The 22,374-nt window shown below is 37.3% G+C and overlaps 1 protein-coding gene across 8 annotated transcripts in view; it reads right to left on the reverse strand.

Annotated features, from left to right (window-relative positions):
* CNOT1 (CCR4-NOT transcription complex subunit 1) overlaps positions 1–22,374 on the reverse strand; it is an 83,784-nt gene that overhangs the window by 35,722 nt on the left and 25,688 nt on the right. For all 8 annotated transcript variants that reach the window (XM_069552923.1, XM_069552919.1, XM_069552921.1 and 5 more), the window contains exons 2-16: positions 20,558–20,833; positions 14,763–14,870; positions 13,803–13,901; positions 13,389–13,457; positions 13,247–13,301; positions 12,585–12,788; positions 10,538–10,706; positions 9,383–9,509; positions 9,130–9,240; positions 6,420–6,590; positions 5,908–6,035; positions 3,427–3,667; positions 1,676–1,795; positions 817–939; positions 495–646 (exon numbers count right to left, since the gene is read on the reverse strand). In XM_069552923.1, coding sequence (XP_069409024.1) covers positions 495–646; positions 817–939; positions 1,676–1,795; positions 3,427–3,667; positions 5,908–6,035; positions 6,420–6,590; positions 9,130–9,240; positions 9,383–9,509; positions 10,538–10,706; positions 12,585–12,788; positions 13,247–13,301; positions 13,389–13,457; positions 13,803–13,901; positions 14,763–14,870; positions 20,558–20,659 — 1,979 coding nt within the window. In that variant the 5' untranslated portion in view covers positions 20,660–20,833. The remainder of the gene's footprint in view (positions 1–494; positions 647–816; positions 940–1,675; positions 1,796–3,426; positions 3,668–5,907; positions 6,036–6,419; positions 6,591–9,129; positions 9,241–9,382; positions 9,510–10,537; positions 10,707–12,584; positions 12,789–13,246; positions 13,302–13,388; positions 13,458–13,802; positions 13,902–14,762; positions 14,871–20,557; positions 20,834–22,374) is intronic.

The following is a 22,374-nucleotide window of genomic DNA, read 5'->3' on the forward strand; positions in this document are numbered from 1 at the left end:
CAGAAATGGACAAGCTGACCCTAAGATTCTTATGAAAATTAAGGAACCCAGAATGACCAAAACAATTTTGGAGAAGTAGAGAGCAAAGTTGGAGAACTCAATACTTCAATTTAAAAATTTACTTAAAAGTGAAAGTTATCAACACAATGTGGTACTGGCATAAGGACAGGCATACAGATCAATGGAATAGAACTAAGAGCCCAGAATAAACTCATATTATGTGCAACTGATTTTTCAGAAGATGGTTCCAAATGGAAAGACCAGTCTCTTCAACAAACGACTATTCACATGTAAAACCATGCATTTGGGATCCTATCTCACACCACACATTAAAAAATTAATTCAAACAGATCTCATATTTCAGTAGTATAGTACTTTGGACTTAAAACCCACTGGATTACCTTAAATGCTGTCATTTTTAATCATTCAAACCCTCTTTCTCAGTTCAACAATTATCCACACAATCCAGTTCCAGTATTAAATACTCTTCTTACCCTGCACAAGCTTGTAAACAGGCCAACATTGTCGCCAGGGTTTCTGGAGGAAGTTGAGCACTTTTGGGCTGATCTTTCTCTGGGGCAAGTCCACCCAAAATAGAAGGACACCGTCTCTTTAAAAAAGTCATACAAGCCTGGATAAAAGGCTCCTGAAAATGAGAAAGTCTTTCAGTGTATTTGAAACTCATCATTAATTGATTTCAGACTAAGCACTACAACTCAACTCCAGAATATAGTAATAACATTTTCATTGCCATTTTCTTCAGTTATCTTGACCATCAAAACTTAAAAGCAGTAATAAATGGACAATCCCACTTACTCCATGCTCTCGAATTTTATCTGTGAGCCACTTGTCAAGTTTGAGGTATTCACGACGTGAAGCAAGTGCAGCAAGGTCAATAACAAAGGCAAATGGAGTACCATTTAGCAGCATTGACAAAGCCTAAAGAAAAAGAATATTAGAAACTACGAGTCAAGCAATTGAGTGACTTTTCTGTCCTATTTTGTTTCCAGTTTTTATTTTCACAAACAAGTCTAAATAAAACATTGCTAATATTTTCTTAATCAAAATTTTTTAAACAGCTTAGTGTATATCAATGGTAACACTTGTCCCTAACTATACGATCACATTTCAAAGACAAACACATGACTTTACCTTCACAATAAACTTTACCCTGTGTTTTTTCAAATAAACCTAAAGCAAAGCAAAACACAAAGCATGAAAAATTATCTTTATCCATTAAAAAAAAAATCTAAACTCAGGCTTCCTCTAACCTAAGTACAACTACAACACCAGTACTGTGTACATCAAAGACATCAAGAATCAGACTATTTGTCAAAAGAATCCGTTAATGCTGATGAAATCTGTAGAAGAGTAGACAGCCAACCAGTTTCTGCAAAAATTGTATCTCACAGATTACATCTAAGAAGATATCAATATCACTTGCTTTAAAACAGCCCTTTAAGTATCATAGAAGACCAAACAAAACTCAGTGAAATGTAAATGAAAACATTTTTACACGTCTAAGGAACCACTCTTCTCCCAACCTCTTTCTACCTATAAGGAAAAACTCTAAATTTCATCCATTCTAGCTTAGAGTTACATATGACTTATTCCTAAGACACTTGGAATTTTTATCATCAATAAATAAAGTGTTACTCTGTCCCTCCAAGCTCACCTTCAAGTCCTGGGCCACATCAAGTATTCGAGACAATTTGGCCTGGTCATACTGCTCCCCTCGCATGTACCATTCTGCCATTGCATGCATGATAAGTTGGCGGATTGAGGGAGACTGTCCCTAAGAAAATAAAAAAGGGAGTTAAACAGCAATACCACTACTAATGATTTTGATACGCTGTTGCAACTGCTATTACAAACACTGATTTCACCTGTACTCATGTAAAGTTGAGCTGTATCAGTGCAAATAATAAAGCATTGATTACAGTGACTTGTGTTGCCGGGGGAGGGGTATTATTTCCACATCTTCTAAATGATGCTTATCCTAAACCCTTAGGTCATATACTCACTACAACAAATCTGTCCTATAAAACATTTTCAAAGGCAAAATATGATGTGAACATGAGGGTGCATCAAGTTTACATGATCCTTTAAGTTCAATTACATATTACTGGCCTATAAAGACAAAACAGTTTCAGATAATCATCTCTCATGTTGCACAGGGCCATATTTTTTCAGTATTTCTGGGACTAGAGTTTGTACATCCTAAATTTAGCTATTTTCACAAACAATAATGCTCATTTTCTATAATTATTCAAAAAAAATTTTTTAAGCAGAAAACAGCCTGTCTTTGCAGTTGAATGATAATTTAGCTAATGTCTCTCAGAGAAGCAACAGCAATTACTACTACTATCTAAACCACTTTTCAGTAACTGTCTCAGACTGACAGAAAGCCCAAGTGGAACAAGTATCTAATCAGGAGTGGTGATGCATGTCCCTTCACTGTGCCCTCTCTCACAGATGTACTGAGAAAAGTCTAAGAAGGCCTACGCTGCAAACTTCTGGTTAAATGTTTGATAAACACTTTGTAAACTTTTATCTCTCATGTGATTTCAGTCTCCAGCAATGCAGGTGGCCTGAGGAAAGGAATGGGACCAAGGCTAATGTTTTTCAAGTTTTATCTGGTATATAACAAACAATAGCAGGAATATCTTAGAGGGGCACTTGGTATAAAGGGGAAAACAACTGCTTTTTCTTAAAGCCTCTATATATATCTGCAGGGTACTGGGAAGGAGGGGAAGATCAATGGACAGAAGAGTATTTACTTGTCAAATACATCCTACAAAACTGGGGGGGAGGGGCACAAGGGCTTGAAAACTCAGCAGGAACCAAAATAAAATTTAAATGCTGGATTTAAATTTAAAGTAAAATTATGTCAATTCAATTGATCTGTGATATTCTCTCATTTGCTGTTAAGAAGTAAAACGAGAACCTCCTGTTTATATTAAGCTCTGTACTGGTACCCTAGTGATACAGTTTTCATAATACTGAATTTTTTTTTAAATTGTCCTGCCTCCTTGCTCTTTCAGGTAAAATAAATTTTATGGAAGTATGACTTTCTCAAGAGAGTCAGGATTCCAAGGTTGACAATTTCTCTAGTTGAACATCACCAAAACAATGTCTATTATGCAGAAATAGAATCACAGATGTAGGAAACTAACATAGTTATGGGGAGCGGGGACTGGGAATGACACACACACACTACTATGTACAAAACAGATAACTAAAGAAGAACCTACTGAACAGCACAGGACACTCTACTCAGTACCCTGTAACAGCATGTATGGGAACAGAATCTGAAAGAGTGAATATGTGTACGTGTGACACTCACTTTGCTGTACACCCAAAACACAAATCAACAAAAAACATTTTAATGTTGATTATTAAGACAAAGAAATGGTCATATCTTACCTGTCCATGCCATGCATAGTGCAAAATTATAGCTGAGTTAGGGTGGTTTCCAAGGAAAATTGGCATCAGAGTGGAGATGAGTTCATGGCGTAAGGTGTGCCAGGAGGTGTTGATTTGTAATAAGGCCAATACCAGCATGTCTGGACAGTGTTTGATAGGGAAGCTGAACAGCTGTTTGACTTGCTCATACTGCCCTACCTCTGCAAGCCTTAGCAGAGATTCAATCAAATCCAAGCTCTTCCTAACAAGAATGGAAATGAGACAATCTGTCAGTGAAAATCTAAGGACACAAAATCCATTTTCCAAATAAATGATACCAGCTATCAAGACAAAACCAAGTTGCTGTCATCTTTTAGTATTTGAAAAATATTTAAATTGGTGCTGATTCATCTCAAATATATAATGCTGGCATGCTTTCAAACTAACTTTAAAAGCCGTCCAAATTAACAAAATAAGTGATGAAGGAGCAGATGTGACTGACCATTTGCATAACCATGGACCTCCTCACCAAGAAAATCTTTTTGTGATTCGAGTGAAAAAAACAGTATGAGTTTACAAACAGTCAAAAATTCAATAAAACATAAACACAAGAAACATTCTACATAAAAATACAGCCTGACTCACACAACACTGCAAATCAACTATATTTCAATTTAAAAAGAAAACCCAGCTGGAACACTTACTTTGGTAACACAGTTTTAACTTATGTGCCCCTCCTGATGTCATACAAGTCCAGAAGTGAACAATACCTCCTATGAATTATTCTTGCCCTAAGAAGCTAAATGTGCTTGGCTTCAGTCAAGCCTCAAATCTTACTAATCCTAGTCCATAAAAACTATGGAATAGAGATCAAATTAAACACCATGAGGAAATAGATACCCTATACCATAGGGAAGACTATAGGATGCTACTTTTCCATTAAATCAATGGTGAAGAATTATATTTTTTAAAAAAGGAGGAAGACGACTTATAGAATGAAAGAAACTATGTATGTAGACCTTGTTTTGACTCCCAATCATACAAACTGTTACAAACCATTTTTGAGACAATTAGGGAAACCTGAATATACAGGTGTATCAAGGAGTTATTAAATATATCATGACATTTCAGTTTTATAAATTGGAAAGAGGTCTTTATCTGTTAAAATAAAATGAAGAAACACTGCTATACACATTAGTCTTAACAGGAGGAAAAAAAAAAAAAACCAACCCAGTAGATCCAACATTGGCTACACCTGAACATCTGGGGAAACGATACACTTTAGAACAGACCACTGCTTGGGTCGTTCTTTCAGAACAGGTATCCGCAAACAACATTTGCAGGCCCAATCTCACACTAATTTTTATAAATACTGTTTTGCTGGAATAGAGCCACACCCACATTTATACTGTGCTACAATTTAAGAGTTAAGTAGTTGCACAGAGACCATCTGGCCTACAAAGCCAGATGTTAAACCCTTTACAGGCAAAGTTTACCATCCTTTGTTTTATAAGATGATGTCAATAGGGCTTTGTGCGTGCATGCATGCTAAGTCGCTTCACTTGTGTCTGACTCTGTGTGACCCTATGGACTGTAGCCTGCCAGGGTCCTCTATCCATGGGGATTCTCCAGGCAAGAATACTGGAGTGGATTGCCATTTCCTACTCCAGGGGATCTTCCCAAACCAGGGATTGAACCCGCATCTCTTAAGTCTCCTGCATTCTCAGGAGGGTTCTTTACTACTGGTGCCACCTGGCAAGCCCAATAGGGCTTTATACTGTCCTAAAAATAACAGCCACAACACGTCCTCCTCTCTCCCCTCTCCCCCCAAAGTCTTAAAACTAACAGCCACAACACGTCCTCCTCTCTCCCCTCTCCCCTCAAACACTATCTGTTCATGTTGGGAAAGTGTCCCAGTAGAGTATGGTTGGAAAAAATGGAAAAAACATTATAAAGTAGATGTCTTTGAGGACCAAAACAGCCCATGCCCACTCCCTATAGCCATGAGTGTATTGTAATAGTAATGCACACCCATCCCTCAGAAAGGAATGACTGAAGTTTCAGGAGAAACCAACTCAGCCAATCAGATTCTCCCTCAGAAATCTGGAATTGAAACTCAAAGAAAATAGATAATTAACTTAAAGTTTGAGATTTCATGAGTTGGCCACTTTGAGCCACTTACAAAAGCAAGCAAGCAAAATCTACAGAGAAAAGAAAGGGATTTAACCCTAACAGAGAAATGCAAATCTCCTTCCAACGTGTCTGTTTCCGAAAATATACAATGGCAGATATTACAAGAAGAAAGATGTATCTAGTGATAAGGGGACTAAATAGAGATTTTTCACCCAAGAACATCCTACTATATAAAATTTAGGGTAAGCAGGCTTGCTAAAAGTACTATTTCATTTAAATCTTTAACTATGTAGTTGGCTAACTATTAATCTTATATTTCAAAAAAGTAGAAGTGATCCTTTCAAGAAAAGCTAGATGAAGAGTGTTTACCATGTGGCAATTTCTCGATTGTCATCCTCTGGTGGTGCTTTCAGAATATCAGTGGCAACAGTATGACAGGGATAGTCGGCAAAACAGAAGATCTCTGGATTTATAAGGGAATGCTGAATGAAGGAGAGCTGGAAAAAGAGAAAAAAGTCCTTACTACCATAAATGACTGTGGATGTTAAAAAACTGAAACATTTTAACAAGGCTAATTTCAATCTTAAGGTTATCAGAAATTTCCCTTTAAAATCTTAATTATTTGATCTTTCAGACAAAATAAGGTGCATGACAACCCTGGAGACAAACATCCATAAAATACTGGGAAAACCGATTGCTACACTTCAGCTGAGTCTGATATTAAACTATAATAATGTTTCTTCAAAATTCACAGGAGTCTCTGCTTTTCTGAGCAATGCAAAACAAATTCTACTTTAAAACGATATTTTAATCAAAGGATAGATGTCACTATGTTAGTTGTTATTTTGTGTCTCTTCTATAGCTAAACACTATTCACTTACCTGGCCTTCTGCATGTTTCCAAGGTCTGTATATGAGATCTACAGGGAACACTTCCATACCCAGACCCCTTTGAATGCCATAGACTACATTATGAAGTCCTTTACTGTCACGAATTTGAAACCCAGGATGGTCCAGTTCATAAGTTACTTCCTTGAAATTCAAACTCGGATTCTAAAAAAGAAAAGCACTTCAAAGTTTAAAGAACAAAAGTGCACATATTTTGACTGCTTTATCCAAAGAGTCACATTAAATCTTTAGCTCAATTAAGATGGTCTAATTATAGACACAAAATCATCTAAATCTTTCTGGCATTACCAAAAAGTCTTACAAGAGGTATATTCTTTTCAAAATTTTTTTTTATTTTTATTTTGGTTGTGCTGGGTCTTCATTGCACCACATGGGCTTAGCTGCCCCACGGCATATGGGATCTTAGTTTAGTGACCATGGATCGAGTCTGTATCTCCAGCACTGCAAGGCAGATTCTTAACCAGTGGACCACCAGGAGTCTCAGAAAAGCAAATTCTTAATATTCAAAATAAACCAACTCTACTAGTAAGTAACTCCAATCTTTCAGCAAGCAACTCCAACCTTTCAGCTCATGATATACTTCTGAATACATCTGAGAACATAATGGGGAAATCTCTCTTCCTCTACTTAGTGCAATGAACATACCCATCCCAATAATGCCTCTTCTTTACAGTAAGATTTCATTACTTTGGAACGAAGTGGCAAAGATAAATCAATTATCCCAAATGTCAATCTTAAAGAGCTTCCCTAAAAGTATCTCAATGTATGCATTAGGAAAAATGATCTAAATTCTTTCTGTCAAAATGACTAAAAAATTCTATTCAAAAATGTTTTATGAGAAAGTATTCATAAAAGCACGATGAGATTCCTTAAAGAAACACAAAGCACAGGAAACAAGTTTATATAAGATCATTTACCAAACACTCTGCACCAAGCAATAAGAATATTTTGTGCTTGGGACTTCTCTGGTGTCCCAAGTGGGTGTCCCAGTGGTTAAGACTCTGAGCTCCCAATGTCATGAGCACAAGTTGGATCCCTGGGTGGGGGGCTAAGATCCTGCATGCCACATTGTGTGGCCAAAATGGAAAAAAAAAAAAGAATATTCTGTGCTTGAAAGGGGAAAAAAAAAAGGATGTGCATACTTCAAAATTAAATCTCCAACCAAAGCATCATATCCAGTTTAGTTTTGCTTTAAGGTGACTTCTCTGAAGACTTTAACACTTGCTTTGTATACAGTACAAAGAGTAAACCTCAGTAGGGATATTCACTCTAAGGCAACAACAGCATTCAGAGTTGAGATTTTTTCCTACAGTTTGTTTCAAGGACTGAATGTGACAGAACAGAATCATAAATATACTATTAAATAACATTCCTAGAAAGAGGTTAAGTTTGGGAAGTCCACAGGTGTGCCCCTATGGTTTCCTCCTTCCATCTTGGGTAGTCAACAAAAACAAATAAATTATTAACCCAATGTGTGTCTGAAATTGTCCTCTGCTCCCTGTCTACAAAAAAATGTACAGAAACTCAAATATATAAGAAGAAAAAGGAAGAGGAAAGTATTACTAATTCAACTATTCAAATCCACACTGAAAGTATTTAATTTATAGCCTTTGCACTCTGAAATCAAAACAACACAGGTTCAGATAACACGGAACACTGTCCTTGTCTACAATTAAAAAAGAGAGTATTGTCAATAAGGCAATAAACTACTGTGATGAAACAGAGAGAAAAGCATGTTTTCATTTTATAGACAGCCACAGGTTAAGAACAAGTAACTGGTTATCCATAAGTGATAAAACTGTGATTTTATTTTGCTTTTCATTTCACTTTCCAAAATTTCTGCCATTATCAAGTTATTTTTTTTAATAGGTTTGAACACCATAAACCCATTTACTATTAAGAAAAATAAAGGGAAACCCCTTTGATGTTAAGGTCATACAGAGAATGGTACAATTCCTTGTTATTCAGTTCTGCCTCTAAGTACATATGTAGAAAACTAAAACTGAAATATGGGATAAATGACCTGACACCTTACCAAGAATGTTATGTGTGTGTGTGTAGTCGTTAGCCTTATATGTAGTTTCTTGACATTTTATGAACAAGCCTGGAATATTACATCTTGATCTTGACTCCACACTCCCTTTTAATAACTAGAAGTTTCACCCTTTTATTTAACATTTCAACATCTTAGGAGAGGTACTTTTTATTTTAGGAGAAATACTTTTTATTTGGGAGCCAATTATTTAGTTATGGATAGTCTAGAAGTGGAACTAGTACGAGATGTATTGATTTTTATTATTCCTACCCATCACAAACAAAGTTGGCAGGGTTTTTGTTACACCTTCCAGAAAACATTCAGACTTTCTCAATAATTCTTCATATAATCAACTTGGTAACAAATTCATCCTTCCCTAAAAACCACACAGTAACCACCAGCAAATAATCTCATCAGTGTGATTCAGAACTGCATAGCAACAATTCATTATGAACAAAGCTAGAGTTTGACTATGTGCTATTTCCAGTACATAATTATTTCTGATGTTTCATTACATTTAAGCCAATGAAGTCAGAAATTACAGAACAGTGCAGCCCTCATTCAGCCAGGCACTTTACTCATTAAAATTTTCATTCTCTGGGCTATACCTTACTAACATCATAAATATACAACATTACATGCACTCACCAGTTCTTTGAGAACATCGATCAAGACTTCTACATTCCATGTGTGTGCCTGTGCTCCATCACTTTTATCTTTTCCATCACTCCAGATTCCACTGCCAGGAGCAGAGATACTCTGTAAGAGTAAAAAATGAATTAAACAAAGCCAACTACTGCATGTGTTCAGCTCAGATTGATAGAACAATCATACTGACTTAATAAAATAAAAAGGGTAGGACATTAATTCACTTTGTGAAATAGCTGATGGACACACTTACCTGTAATGGAATCCCATCTGTTAATCCTGAATGAGTTCGAGCCATCATTCCTAACACTCTTGCAACCTGGGCAGCTGTGACCTCCCGAACACCAAACTGCATGATTATATTGCGACATTCTTCAATACTGAAACAAAAATTTAACTTCAGAAAACTAGCACCCTCAACATCAAAGTTAAGATAAACACTCATCTGAGTCTTTGAGTGAAATCACTAGTTTTACTAACATAAAATAATACGTAACATAGAGTAATACACTTCATTTCTTCTTACTTTTACACAGCAAGTAATGGAAAAAATGCCCAGTTAAGAAAAAAGTTTAAAATACTGATGAAAGAAGGAACTATGAATTAAGAGTAGTATCTTTCAAAAAGAAACAAAATTATCCTCCTCAATCTTTGAATAACAGTATTTTAAAGAATAACTTGATTTATACCAATCAAGGGTTATTCTGATATGTACAAAGCCTTGAAAATGTACTTTTTTTCACTTTGCACCAACAGAAGTTTTATGCCAGGCACATACATACACATAAGAAATACACTTTCAAATGTAAGTGGAAATGTGATTTACATGAGTTTTAAAAATATTAAATGTTACACTTACAGTCAAACTAAAGCACATAAACGCCCTTAATAATATATTCTCAGAAGAAACATTAATGATCCACTGTTTAATAGTCTAAGTGCTACCATGAGGGTAAGCAATTTCCTCTGATGCCCCTGGCAGGTGGGGAAAATATTTGAGAGGCAGGGTATGAAAGGCCAGAAAAGGAAGACTGTAAAAATCAAGGCACAGTGAGGAAATTGAGGGTGGGAGCAGGCAGGAGCAAATCAGGCATGCTGGATGGGACACAGTCCCATTAACACTTGCTGCAATGCCCTTTCTCTCTCAAAAGCTAAAAATGCCTAACATGCCAACTAGGCTAGGAACCCCTGAATCATAAATGTGAGCAATTAGGGGGGGTGGAGAAGTAGAAATTTAGCCACCAAAACACTAATAGGTGCAAAACTAATATGTGGAAGATTGAATTTAGAAGCAAAATTCTTGAGAGGCAAAGAAAACACATCAAGGAATCATCAGGAACTTGCTTTAAAAAATGACATTGTACTTGTCCTAAGAGTAATCAGAGGTTTAAAATGCCTTACTACCAACCTTGCACAAAAGCCATAGCCCACTTCTTGCATAAAATCAGCCAAAGAGCTCTCCATCATGGTTTTAGCTACCCCTCCGGAATCAGGCAGGATTCTGTCCATTAGAATGTCCCGTTTTTCAGGGTATAAAAGTGGTGCAAGCACCACGGGACAGCGTTCCTGGGGAAAATCTGAGAAAGGAAGAAGATAATTATAACTGTTATATTGATTAAAAACGAACTGTCCTCTTTTACTCTTTAGAAGTCCCTCAAACCTGAGTCTTTGACAAGTTCATACTCAAATTCAGTTTTTTCCAACCCGGCTAGCCCAGTCCAAACTATGACTTCAACACCAATTCTAAAATTTGAATGTTCCTTTGTCATATATAACGGTCGTGAGTATATTTTTAATTCTTTTATATCCCATTATCTATTGACCAAGTCACACCCTATCAGTTCAGTTCAGTTCAGTTGTGTCCGACGCTTTGCGACCCCATGAATTGCAGCACGCAATTCACCAACTCCTGGAGTCCACCCAAACCCATGTCCATTGAGTCGGTGATGCCATCCAACCATCTCATCCTCTGTTATTCTCTTCTCTTGACCTCAATCTTTCCCAGCATCAGGGTCTTTTCCAATGAGTCAATTCTTTGCATCAGGTGGCCAAAGTATCGGAGTTTCAGCTTCAAAATCAGTCCTTCCAATGAACACCCAGGACTGATCTCCTTTAGGATGGACTGGTTGGATCTCCTTGCAGTCCAAGGGACTCTCAAGAGTCTTCTCCAACACCACAATTCAAAAGCATCAATTCTTTGGCACTCAGCTTTCTTCACAGTCCAATTCTCACATCCAGACATGACTACTGGAAAAACCACAGCCTTGACTAAACGGACCTTTGTTGGCAAAGTAATGTCTCTGCTTTTCAATATGCTGTCTGGGTTGGTCATAAGTTTCCTTCCAAGGAGTAAATATCTTTTAATTTCATGGCTGCAGTCACCATCTGCAGTGATTTTGGAGCCCAGAAAACTGTCAGCCACTGTTTTCCCATCTATTTGCCATGAAGTGATAGGACTGGATGCCATGATCTTAGTTTTCTGAATGTTGAGTTTTAAGCCAACTTTTTCACTCTCCTCTTTCACTTTCATCAAGAGGCTCCTTAGTTCTTCTTCACTTTCTGCCATAAGGGTAGTGTCATCTGCATATCTGAGGTTATTGATATTTCTCCCAGCAATCTTGATTCCAGCCTGTGCTTCCATAAGCCCAGTGTTTTCTCATGATGTACTCTGCATATAAGTTAAATAAGCAGGGTGACAATATACAGCCTTGATGTACTCCTTTTCCTATTTGGAACCAGTCTGTTGTTCCTATATATCACTATATACTTCACACCCTATATATCACTCTAAAATGTCACACAGAGCTATCAATTCCCATGCAAGGAAGGCATCAGAAACAACTGGTACATCCATGTCTCTTCATTTCACTGACAAGTGGAACACTTCCTATTACTGAGAAAGTTAATGTAGTTTCAAATTATATAAGTTTTAATATAAATTATATAAACGTTAAGAAAACAATAATGACAATAAAAATGGATAGTGGCTAGTCCACTATAAGATTTGTTTTAAAGATCTCTGAAAGGAAGGTGGCAACAACAGAACCAGGAGTTATCTGAGCACAATGCCAGCAGCCAAAGAGGTAAAGTGGGTATATCAAGAGTGATCAATTTCTTTCAAACCAAAAAGAACATGCCATAATACCGCAGTCTCTGTCTCCCATAAAAGGGAAAAATCTGACCACGTGGAAATACACCAAGCCCAAACTGAGGTGGCACTTAGACAACAAGATTGTCGGTGAAGTACTCTTCACATTATACTGTTTCTATAACAAGGCTTTTATCACTTTTGTATTTTAAATTATAAAATACTCTCTTCCTTCTCAAAGATTACAACTTAACAGAAAGGTAAATCACTGTCTTCATTTGTATTCTAAAATCCCTTTGCCACGTGTGTTCATCCAAAAAAACCATCTTTTGTATCATCTTTTATAGGCTACAGACAGTCTTTTTACCTCTGCGCAGCGTCTTAAGAAAGGCGTCTATCTGTTCCTGTCCAACTCCAAAGGCTCCCTTCTGCCCAAAGAGGAGATGGGACAGGAGGAGGTGTAGGACCTCTATTGCTATATCTTGGAAGCCACCTTCCTGATTTCCACTGACGTCTGCGTCAATGTAAGAACGCAGAAGATCTGGAAGCTTCTGTTTGATAAACTGGGCAGCTAGAAGGGAAGTAAACAAACAAACAAACAAGTTATTTTTGCACCACAACAGGTCAGAAGTCACATACCATCAAAATGTAGATAGATGACCATCGTTCTCATTCACCAACTCACCCTTTACCCTCTGTGTTTTCACAGCTCTAGCTGGCAGACATAAAATAAAAGACCAATTGCCAAGGGTTTGGTGAGGGGGTAGAGAATTTCTGAACAGGTACAGAGCTTGAGTTTTTCAGAACAAAGAAGTTCCAGACATCCACTACATAACAATGTGAACAGTTAACCCTACTGAATTATACATTTGAAAATGGTTATGAAGGCAAATTTTAATGTGTTCTTACTATATACACACAAAGGAGATCAAACAAAAATAATCATACTCTCTAAACTATGGAAATTCAAAATTCAGAAATCCACAGATTTTAAAGACTCTAACCTCACTACAGGAAAGAAGAACTTACCAAAACCTCTGAGATCTGTGCTGGAAGAATTCAAGAGGGCAAGGCCAAAAATTACCTGAAAAAAGAAGGGTCAGATTGACCAAAGAGTACAAATAGTTGTTTTATTGCTAATTCTGCATATCTCTTTTCTTAAATCACTTACCTCTTGTACTTTGCTTAACTTGAGAACTTTACTCAGCTGGGCAAATAAGTGGGGTGCAGGCTTTAAACTCTGAAACAAACCAAACTTTATTTTAAAATAGGAGCATACAATTTTCAGATCTATAAAAGCATCTGTTCACCCAATTATGGTGCTGCAGAGGAGTGACAAATTTGTAGTGAGGCTAGCAACAGTTGTGGAACTGTGTTCTGACAAGCTTAAGCTTTGATATGACCCGGTTTTATTAAGGTTCTAATTATTATCAAACTACCCTGACTTTGTTAGAAAGCTATAAAACCCCCCAAAGTAGGTATTTGAAGTTTTTAAATTAAAATATGATACAAGATCAAGGATTAAGGGTTTTTTACAACATCTAATAAGAAATTACATCTTAGGGCTACTAAAAGGAATACCAACCTTCTGATAGTGCAATGGATTATCAATGGCATAGGACAGCGTTGAGATAAAATTTGGCTTCGTAATCAGTGACGCACACTCCTGAATCAGAAACTGAGTCTTTAAAAATAAAAAATAAAATTTCATTAGCACTCAGTCATTACCTTGCATAAACAGAAGCAGCATTGCTCAGAATATTAAAGGGTAACCTGATATTGTATACTGTTCCTACATTATCAAAATCAGCTCTTTAAAAATCCCACTGAAACTACCAAAGTCTATTAACAAGAAGTGTTAACCAAAACCTCTGCAGGAGAGAGTCCATTGACAAGGTCACCATAATATCATGACAAACTGCTCCCAGATTAAGAATCAAGCCATAGAACTGGATCTAGGACAAGAGATCTTCTTTCTGCCTAACTTACTTGTCAAGCAGGACTGCCCTACAGTCCCGCTTCCTTCAAGCAGGTCTCATTCCCAGTTCTCTAAGCCTGAATTGTGTAGCTATAACGGTCTGCTGGTGCTGCTGCTGCTAAGTCGCTTCAGTCGTGTCCAACTCTGTGCGACCTCAGAGACGGCAGCCCACCAGGCTCCCCAGTCCCTGAGATTCTCCAGGCAAGAACTGGAGTGGGCTGCCATTTCCTTCTCCAATGCATGAAAGGGAAAAGAGAAAGGGAAGTTGCTCAGTCATGTCCGACTCCTTGCGACCCCATGGACTGCAGCCTACAAGGCTCCTCCGTCCATGGGATTTTCCAGGCAAGAGTACTGGAGTGGTTGCCATTGCCTTCTTCAGCCAGGCAAGAGAAGAGAAAAGAGAAGAGAAGGATAAGAAAAGAAGAAGTCCCTCTATCTTTAAGCCATTCAGCTAAGATTATTTCTGGATCCTATTTGTATGTGTGATCTGCTATGCAACTATGCCCAAAATGCAACTCAGGGAACAATTGGATCTAAACGAATATATACTGTGTAAGCCCCAAATACCTGATGAAAATCTTTGCCACTGCTTTTACCATCGCCACTGAAATCCACATGCGAAAATAGGCAGCGTAACAAATGCCTGTCTGCCTCAGGACCGTGCCGATTCACAATCTAAAAAGACCAAAAATACAAGTTTATAGTCAAAACTGAGTGATTTTTTTTAATTCACCTCTAGCACAACATCCCAAATTACATAACTGTTCATTCTGGAATAAGAGTTCTAGGAATTGAGATGGAGGTGCCAATATTTTGTGATTACATATTTTTAAAACGCTTCCTACAGGCACTAGCAAGAAGGAAAGAAAAACAGGAACTATCAGGAACTAGCCCCGCCTAATTGTGTACATTGATTCCCCTCTACACCAAAAATATCAAACAGCACAAATGACCCATTGAAGTTGTAAGGCAACAATTTTATAACAAACTGCACTCGTGGGAGCCTCACTTTTTCTGTCCATTGTTGTTTTTACCCTAAAGAGTATAACCTGAAATCTAACACAACTGCAACTTTTATAATAATAGCCCACAGGGAACAGCCCTAAAGGAACTGATCTGATTATTAGTACTAGCCCTGAGCTTCTGGCTGTTGCTCAAATTTACCAACGCTATTCCCTCTAACTAAAAAACTCCAGGTATTTAAAAACGGTTTGTCTTCTCACCTCCTTTAGGTTTCTGCTCTAAAGTCACTTCATCAGTGAGAGGTTTCCTAATTACCCTCCCTAAAATAGCAATATGACCTGCCATCATCACCCCTCACCCTGCTTTACTTCTCTCCACGGTACATCACCAGATAATTTTACTTCTCTCCATGGTACATCACCAGATAATTTTCTATTTTCTACGTCTCACTAGACTATAAGTGAGAACTGGGAATTTATGTATCTGTGCTCATGTCATATCTAGTCAAGAAAAGAGCTTCAGTTCAGTTCAGTCACTCAGTCGTGTCCGACTCTTTGCAACCCCATGAATCGCAGCACACCAGGCCTCCCTGTCCATCACCAACTCCCAGAGTTCACTCAGACTCACGTCCACCAAGTCGGTGATACCATCCAGCCATCTCATCCTCTGCCGTCCCCTTCTCCTCCTGCCCCCAATCCCTCCCAGCATCAGAGTCTTTTCCAATGAGTCAACTCTTCACATGAGGTGGCCAAAGTACTGGAGTTTCAGCTTTAGCATCACTCCTTCCAAAGAACACCCAGGACTAATCTCCTTTAGAATAGACTGGTTGGATCTCCTTGCAGTCCAAGTGGACTCTCAAGGGTCTTCTCCAGCACCACAGTTCAAAAGCATCAATTCTTTGGCACTCAGCTTTCTTCACAGTCCAACTCTCACATCCATACATGACCACTGGAAAAACCACAGTCTTGACTAGACGGACCTTTGTTGGCAATAATGTTTCTGCTTTTGAATATGCTATCTAGGTTGGTCATAACTTTCCTTCCAAAGAGTAAGCGTCTTTTATTTTCATGGCTGTGATCACCATCTGCAGTGATTATATAAAAAATAAAGTCTGACACTGTTTCCACCGTTTCCCCATCTACTTCCCATGAAGTGATGGGACCAGATGCCATGATCTTCATTTTCTGAATGTTGAGCTTTAAGCCAACTTTTTCACTCTCCTCTTTCACTTTCATCAAGAGGCTTTTTAGTTCCTCTTCACTTTCTGCCATAAGGGTGGTGTCATCTGCATATCTGAGGTTATTGAAAAGAGCTTAGCACAATGTATATGTAGAGTAATAATCTGTCTATTAAACAGCACATTAACAGACTCCATGAACCAAAAGATTCGTTCTGGGTTTTTAGTGTATTATCTGTATGAATGCTTCGGATTACTTTATAAAAAACAGTGCACCTATTCAAACAGTTTAACATATTGAAAAGAACATGAGAAATTTTTGTGGGAGACATAAAAGATTACTTTTAACACAAAAGACATTAATTTAAGGACAAAACTGTCAAACTCCTAAGTAAAAGATGGTGGAACTAAGACTACTTTTTTCCTATTCTAGCCTCTCATATTAAAAAAAAAAAAAAAAAAAAACTTCAGTGACTTCCTTGGTCATTCAGTGGTTTAAGAATCTGCCTACCAATGCAGGGGACATAAGCTCAATACCTGGTCCAAGAAGATCCCACATGTCATGGAGCAACTGATACCATGTGCCCCAGCTACTGAAGCCTGTGCACCTAGAGCTTGTGCTCTGCAACAAGAGAAGTACCACAATGGGAAGCCGGGACACTGCAACTGGAGAAATTCCATGCAGCAGCGAAGGCTCAAGGAAGGAAGGAGGAATTTTTTTTTTTTTTTTAAATTTAAAATAGGGTCAAAGGACTTGGAAGCCAATAAGAATAAGCTTTCACTGGCCAAGAAGGATAATGGATGAATATCAAAAATACTTTCAATGGATTCAAACACATCAAATATGTTAAAAAAATATGCAGATTTCTAATATTAAAAAATCATTCATTGGTCTTATTTTGGAGGCTAGGAAATAAGTCATTTTGAAAACTAGCGAACAGAATCAAGCCCTTCCTCTATATAAATCATACTTCAGGCAACCAGACAATTACAGGTGGTAAGGGCAAGTTTCCATTTACAGAACTATTTCAACTAATAAAAACTGCTAACAATTAGAATGTTACCACTTTGCAATCCTTAACAATCAATGAAATCCAGTCAATGAACAATGCCTGACAAAAATCACAAAAATAGAGACTAGACATTATGAACCTCCTAATTAAATATACACTGCCACACATAAAATTGTCCTAAGGGAGGAGGAAAAATTAATCTGACTAAGTTCCCAAATTTAATTATCAATTTATAGGCAAGTAAAGAACATGTAAAATACCACCCCGGGAATGTAATCAGCAATATTCAGACAGTGGGTAACTACAGGACAATCTGATTTAACAAAATAACTGCAGGGGGTGGGAAGAGAAGAATTAACCATAGATTTTAAAAGACATTTAATAAAAATGCAACAAACTATGGGGGAGCAGTCCTGACTCAAGTCAACAGTTTTTACATTTTTTTAAATGAGGCAACTGAAAAAATGCTAATGTTAACTGGATATTTGATGCTTAAGAACTATTCTGCTGGGGGGAAGGGTTTGGAGGAGGATTGGGAATTTGAGAGTAGCAGGTGCAAACTATTGTACAGAATGGATAAACACATCCTACCGGATAAACATCCTATTCTACAACACAGAGAATTATATTCAGTATCCTGTAATAAAACAATAATGGAAAAGAATACAAAAAATAATATACATACACATAACTGAATCACTCTGCTGTGCACCAGAAACTAACCAACACTGTAAACCAACTATACTCTAATAACATTAAAAAAAAAAGACTTACTGAGCGTTTTAAAAAAAGATGTGATGATGGTATTGAGATTAGGTTTATGGTAAATGAAACCAGATGACAGATTCATGGGGGTTCTATTATACCTACTCATGTGTGACTGAGATCATCTTTAATAAAATCTTAAAACTGTATTATTACATTTTATAAATGAAATAATTGAAATTTTAATAAAATTTTTAAATTTATTGAGACTATCATTTAAAGAACAGTATAAAATGTTTTTATAATAAAAATACTTTTAATGCAAACCAAAAATTACTCAAGTATTAAAAAGCTGAGTAGGAAAATCAGGCTTGATTTTATTTTTCTGTATTTTACTCATATAGTACCTTTTTAAATATTTACTAATTTCTTTGGCAGCACCGGGTCTTAGCAGCAGCATGAGGGATCTTTGATCTTTAGTTGTAGCATGTTGGAGCTAGTTCCCTGACCAGGAATCAAACCAGGACCCCTGCGTTGGGAGTGTGGGGTCTTAGCCAATGGACCACCAGCAAAGTCCTCATATCTTCTTTAATAACGACAACAAATATTTTCAAAGAAAATAACAACTATAGGAGTTACTCTCTAAAGGACATCGTAAAATCCTGACTAAGGGGGCAAATTAAATTCTCCAGTTGCTTTTTCACCTATAGCATAGTAATACTAGCCAGCTCATTCACATTTACAGATTTCATACATCTAAAGAAAATCTGATAAATATTCCTTCTTCCTACTTGTCAGCAGAAGAAAGAACAAAAGGAACACAATTCCTATCAACCTATTTAAGCCACATCAAGTGAAAAGTGTTAGTCACTCAGTTGTGTCCAACTCTTTGTGACCCCATGGACTATACAGCCCACCGGGCTCCTCAGTTCATGGAATTCTCCAGGCAAGAATACTGGAGAAGATCCCTTCTCCAGGGGATCTTCCCAACCCAGGGACTTAACAAGGGTCTCCCGCATTGCAGACAGATTCTTTACTGTCTGAGCCACAGGGGAAGCCCCTAAATATTTATAAAAATAAATACTAGGCAGCTAAGAACTGCAGTAAGCCTTTACCTATCACCAAAGGAAATCCAGAGTCAAGAACTAGAACCCTATTCCCATCCCAGTTCTAAATTTCTTACCATTCTCAAAGTAAAATAGGGGGGTTATCTGAAAGGTACCAGTGAGGCCACACTTGTCTAAAGAAAATCTGTACACACTGAAAACCTCAGCCCAAGGCTAACACCAAACATTCTAGCATCAACATTCAAAATTAATTATTAAATAATTTATTCCTTCTTTCATTTCAATTCAAATGCACTTGAACACTAAAGGTTAGGTATAGGAGACAGAGACTAAAGGACAGTCCCACACTTTGAGGTCTCCAGAGTAGAGAAGACAATCAAACCAATTATAATATACTATTAAGTTGACCACATTGAGCCTTGCTGGGGGAAATCCAGGCAGTGCCACCATATTTCCCACTTCAAGGTAAAGTTGTAGGTACCCTTCCAATTGGCTCCTTCCGTGTTCGTCTAAGCTGAATCATATTACCCAAGAACACATGGTCTTTCTGAGGCAGCCCTCATACAACAACATGGATACAAAGGCCAAGCCATCTGGGACCCCCAGGGGACCACTGTGATATCCATTCCAGCTCTCCCTGTGGAGCTGGCCAAGATTTTTACTGAGTTTCCACCACAGTTCTCCTAAATTACCATATGACCCAGCAATTCCATTCTTTGGTATATACTCTCAAAATTTAAAATAAACATCCACCCAAAACGTGTAAATGAATGTTGATAGCCACAATATTTACAACAGCCAAAAGTGGAACCAAACCTAAATATCCAGATGCATGCTTCAACATGAATTAACCTTGAAAACTTACACTAGTGAAAGAAGGCAGAAACAAAATGCCTCATATGGTATGATTCCATTTATATGAAATGTTCAGAAAGGCAAACCCATGGAGGCAAAAAGTAGGTTGGTGGTTGCCAATGGCTGGAGGTAGGGAGAAATGGAAAGCAACTGCTAATGGATTCAGGTGTTTCCTCTTGGGGTGATGTGAACATTCTCGAGTTAGATGGCGAGAGCCAAACAACTTTATGAATATACTAAGAACTAGCAAATTTTACATTTTAAAAGGATCAGTTTTATAGTTTGTGAAGTATATCTCACTTTTTTTTAAGGCAGAAAAGAAAACGGGACCGACTAAAATGAAACAGACCAGATTCCTAAGCTTTATAGAAAAATCAAAATCTGTGAATCCTAAAATGTAGAAAAAAGCAATGAAGTAAGATCTCTTCTATATATTAAGCTGAAATCACTAGAAATAAGAGGCAAAGTTATTTTTCATGCAGCATACCCACATAAATTTCCAATTTTTCTTCACTGTATTCCTTTACTCATTTCCTTCACTCATTCCTTTAATGATGCTTGCTTTCTCACTAGTTTACTTACATGCTGTATTTCCTGCTGGCTGGCTCGGTAGTTTTTCTTGGTTAAATTGTCCACCAGGTAGCTGATTTGAGACAAGGCCAGCGAGAGCGAGTCAAGATTCATTGCTGGTTGGGGCGGAAGCAGGCGGCCGAGCCCGGCGCAAAATCACCATTATTCCCCTTTAGTCACCTCAGAGGCAGGTTACTGCTTTCTTTGTAATCAGCCTGTATCTGGTGTCCGTACAGTGTCTTCAGTTCTTTTTTACCAGGAGTCTTACTCTGTTCTGAAACATGGCACCTATTTAGAATAAAAAAAAATTAATTAGGTAATTTATTAGAATTAAAAGAGGTTAAATAACTCTCCATCTTAAGACCTGAAATACCACCAAGGACCTTTTAAAAAATTATGATGTCTCAACCATTACTGATAAAAAGATGCCAAGTTTGAAAAATTAGGTAGGGGCAGTATAAAAAGAAAATACATCCATCCGCTTCAAAAAAGATTGTATTTTTAGCAAGATGTCCTGTAACACGAGGCTTCTCCTTTAACAATTTCAATGATAATTTACACTACATCCTTTAGAAGCCACAAGAAAGTATTACCCTAAAATTAGGGCTCGTGGAAAGAAACATTCATCTGACATTCTCAAGCCCTCTTCCCACACTGTCTACAACTTATTTATAGATTCCATTTATTCACCTTACTACTTATGTATTGCTTCAGAATCAGACAGTAGTTTGGTTTCAAAGCTGTATTTTAGAATATATGTTTCAGTATTTGAACAGCTGACTTAAAAGTAAATTAAGGGCCCTAGAAACCAAATTTCTTCCTGCACTGTTCAAACTTCTCAGTAACAGAATTTAGAAAGGCAACTCAAAGCAGCAATATAGCTAAAATGACAGGATGCTTATCATTTTATTAATTCCAACCACCTGCTGAGTCAGGAACTATTCTGTATCACAACACACACAGGGCTATTCTGTATCACAACATATACATACACACACACCCCCAACTCCAAGTTTTTAAGAATTCACCAAGCACCACTGCTGACAGAAGAATCTTTGAATGCAAGGAGCTGAGCTTATCCACAGCTTCACCATCAGAAATCTGCTCATAACTTCATTACCATCAGAACTTACTACGTAAGGTAAAGGAAATTCATGAAGATTAAAAATCCCCTTGGGAAAAAAATAAAAATAAAAATCCCCTTGGTAAGGGCATTTAAACCTTTAATAACTTCTTAACAATGTAGAAAGCCTACCCTGCTTTGTTCTGTTTTGTTTCTACCTATGCTATTCTTCTCTACATCTTTCTGGGGAGAAAAAAAACAGTAAGCGAATCTTGGGGACGTAGCAAGGCATTTTTGTTTATTCTAAAGTAATGCCATATAAGAAGTCAAAGATAAACTGATGCTATCTATCCATTATATGTAACTAACATGCTTGCTATAAATTCTTAGAGCAAGTTGTTTCCTTCATATTATGATGATGGCATATTTCACCAAGACTGTTAACATTATTAACTGGTACAACCTTTTCTGAAACTCAAATTGGCAATATTGTAGAAAGTGATTTTTGCATTACTCCAACAACCATAATTCCACAATTAAGACTGTATCTTTTGATGTATATTACCTCAAGAACTCAAAGGAAACAGATTTTCAGTGAAATACTGTGTATCACAGCAAATAGAAAAAGTAGAGCAAAAAGTAACTGCTTAAATATGAAGAAATACAAGAAGAAATAAATTAAGAAATAAACCAGGCCAGTGGTTAGGACTCTCACTGCAGAGGCCCAGGTTTCATCCCAGGTCAGGGAACTAAGATCCTGCAGGTG

The sequence above is a fragment of the Ovis canadensis genome, chromosome 14 (genome assembly GCF_042477335.2).
Source record: "Ovis canadensis isolate MfBH-ARS-UI-01 breed Bighorn chromosome 14, ARS-UI_OviCan_v2, whole genome shotgun sequence".
Classification (NCBI taxonomy): Eukaryota; Metazoa; Chordata; class Mammalia; order Artiodactyla; family Bovidae; genus Ovis; species Ovis canadensis.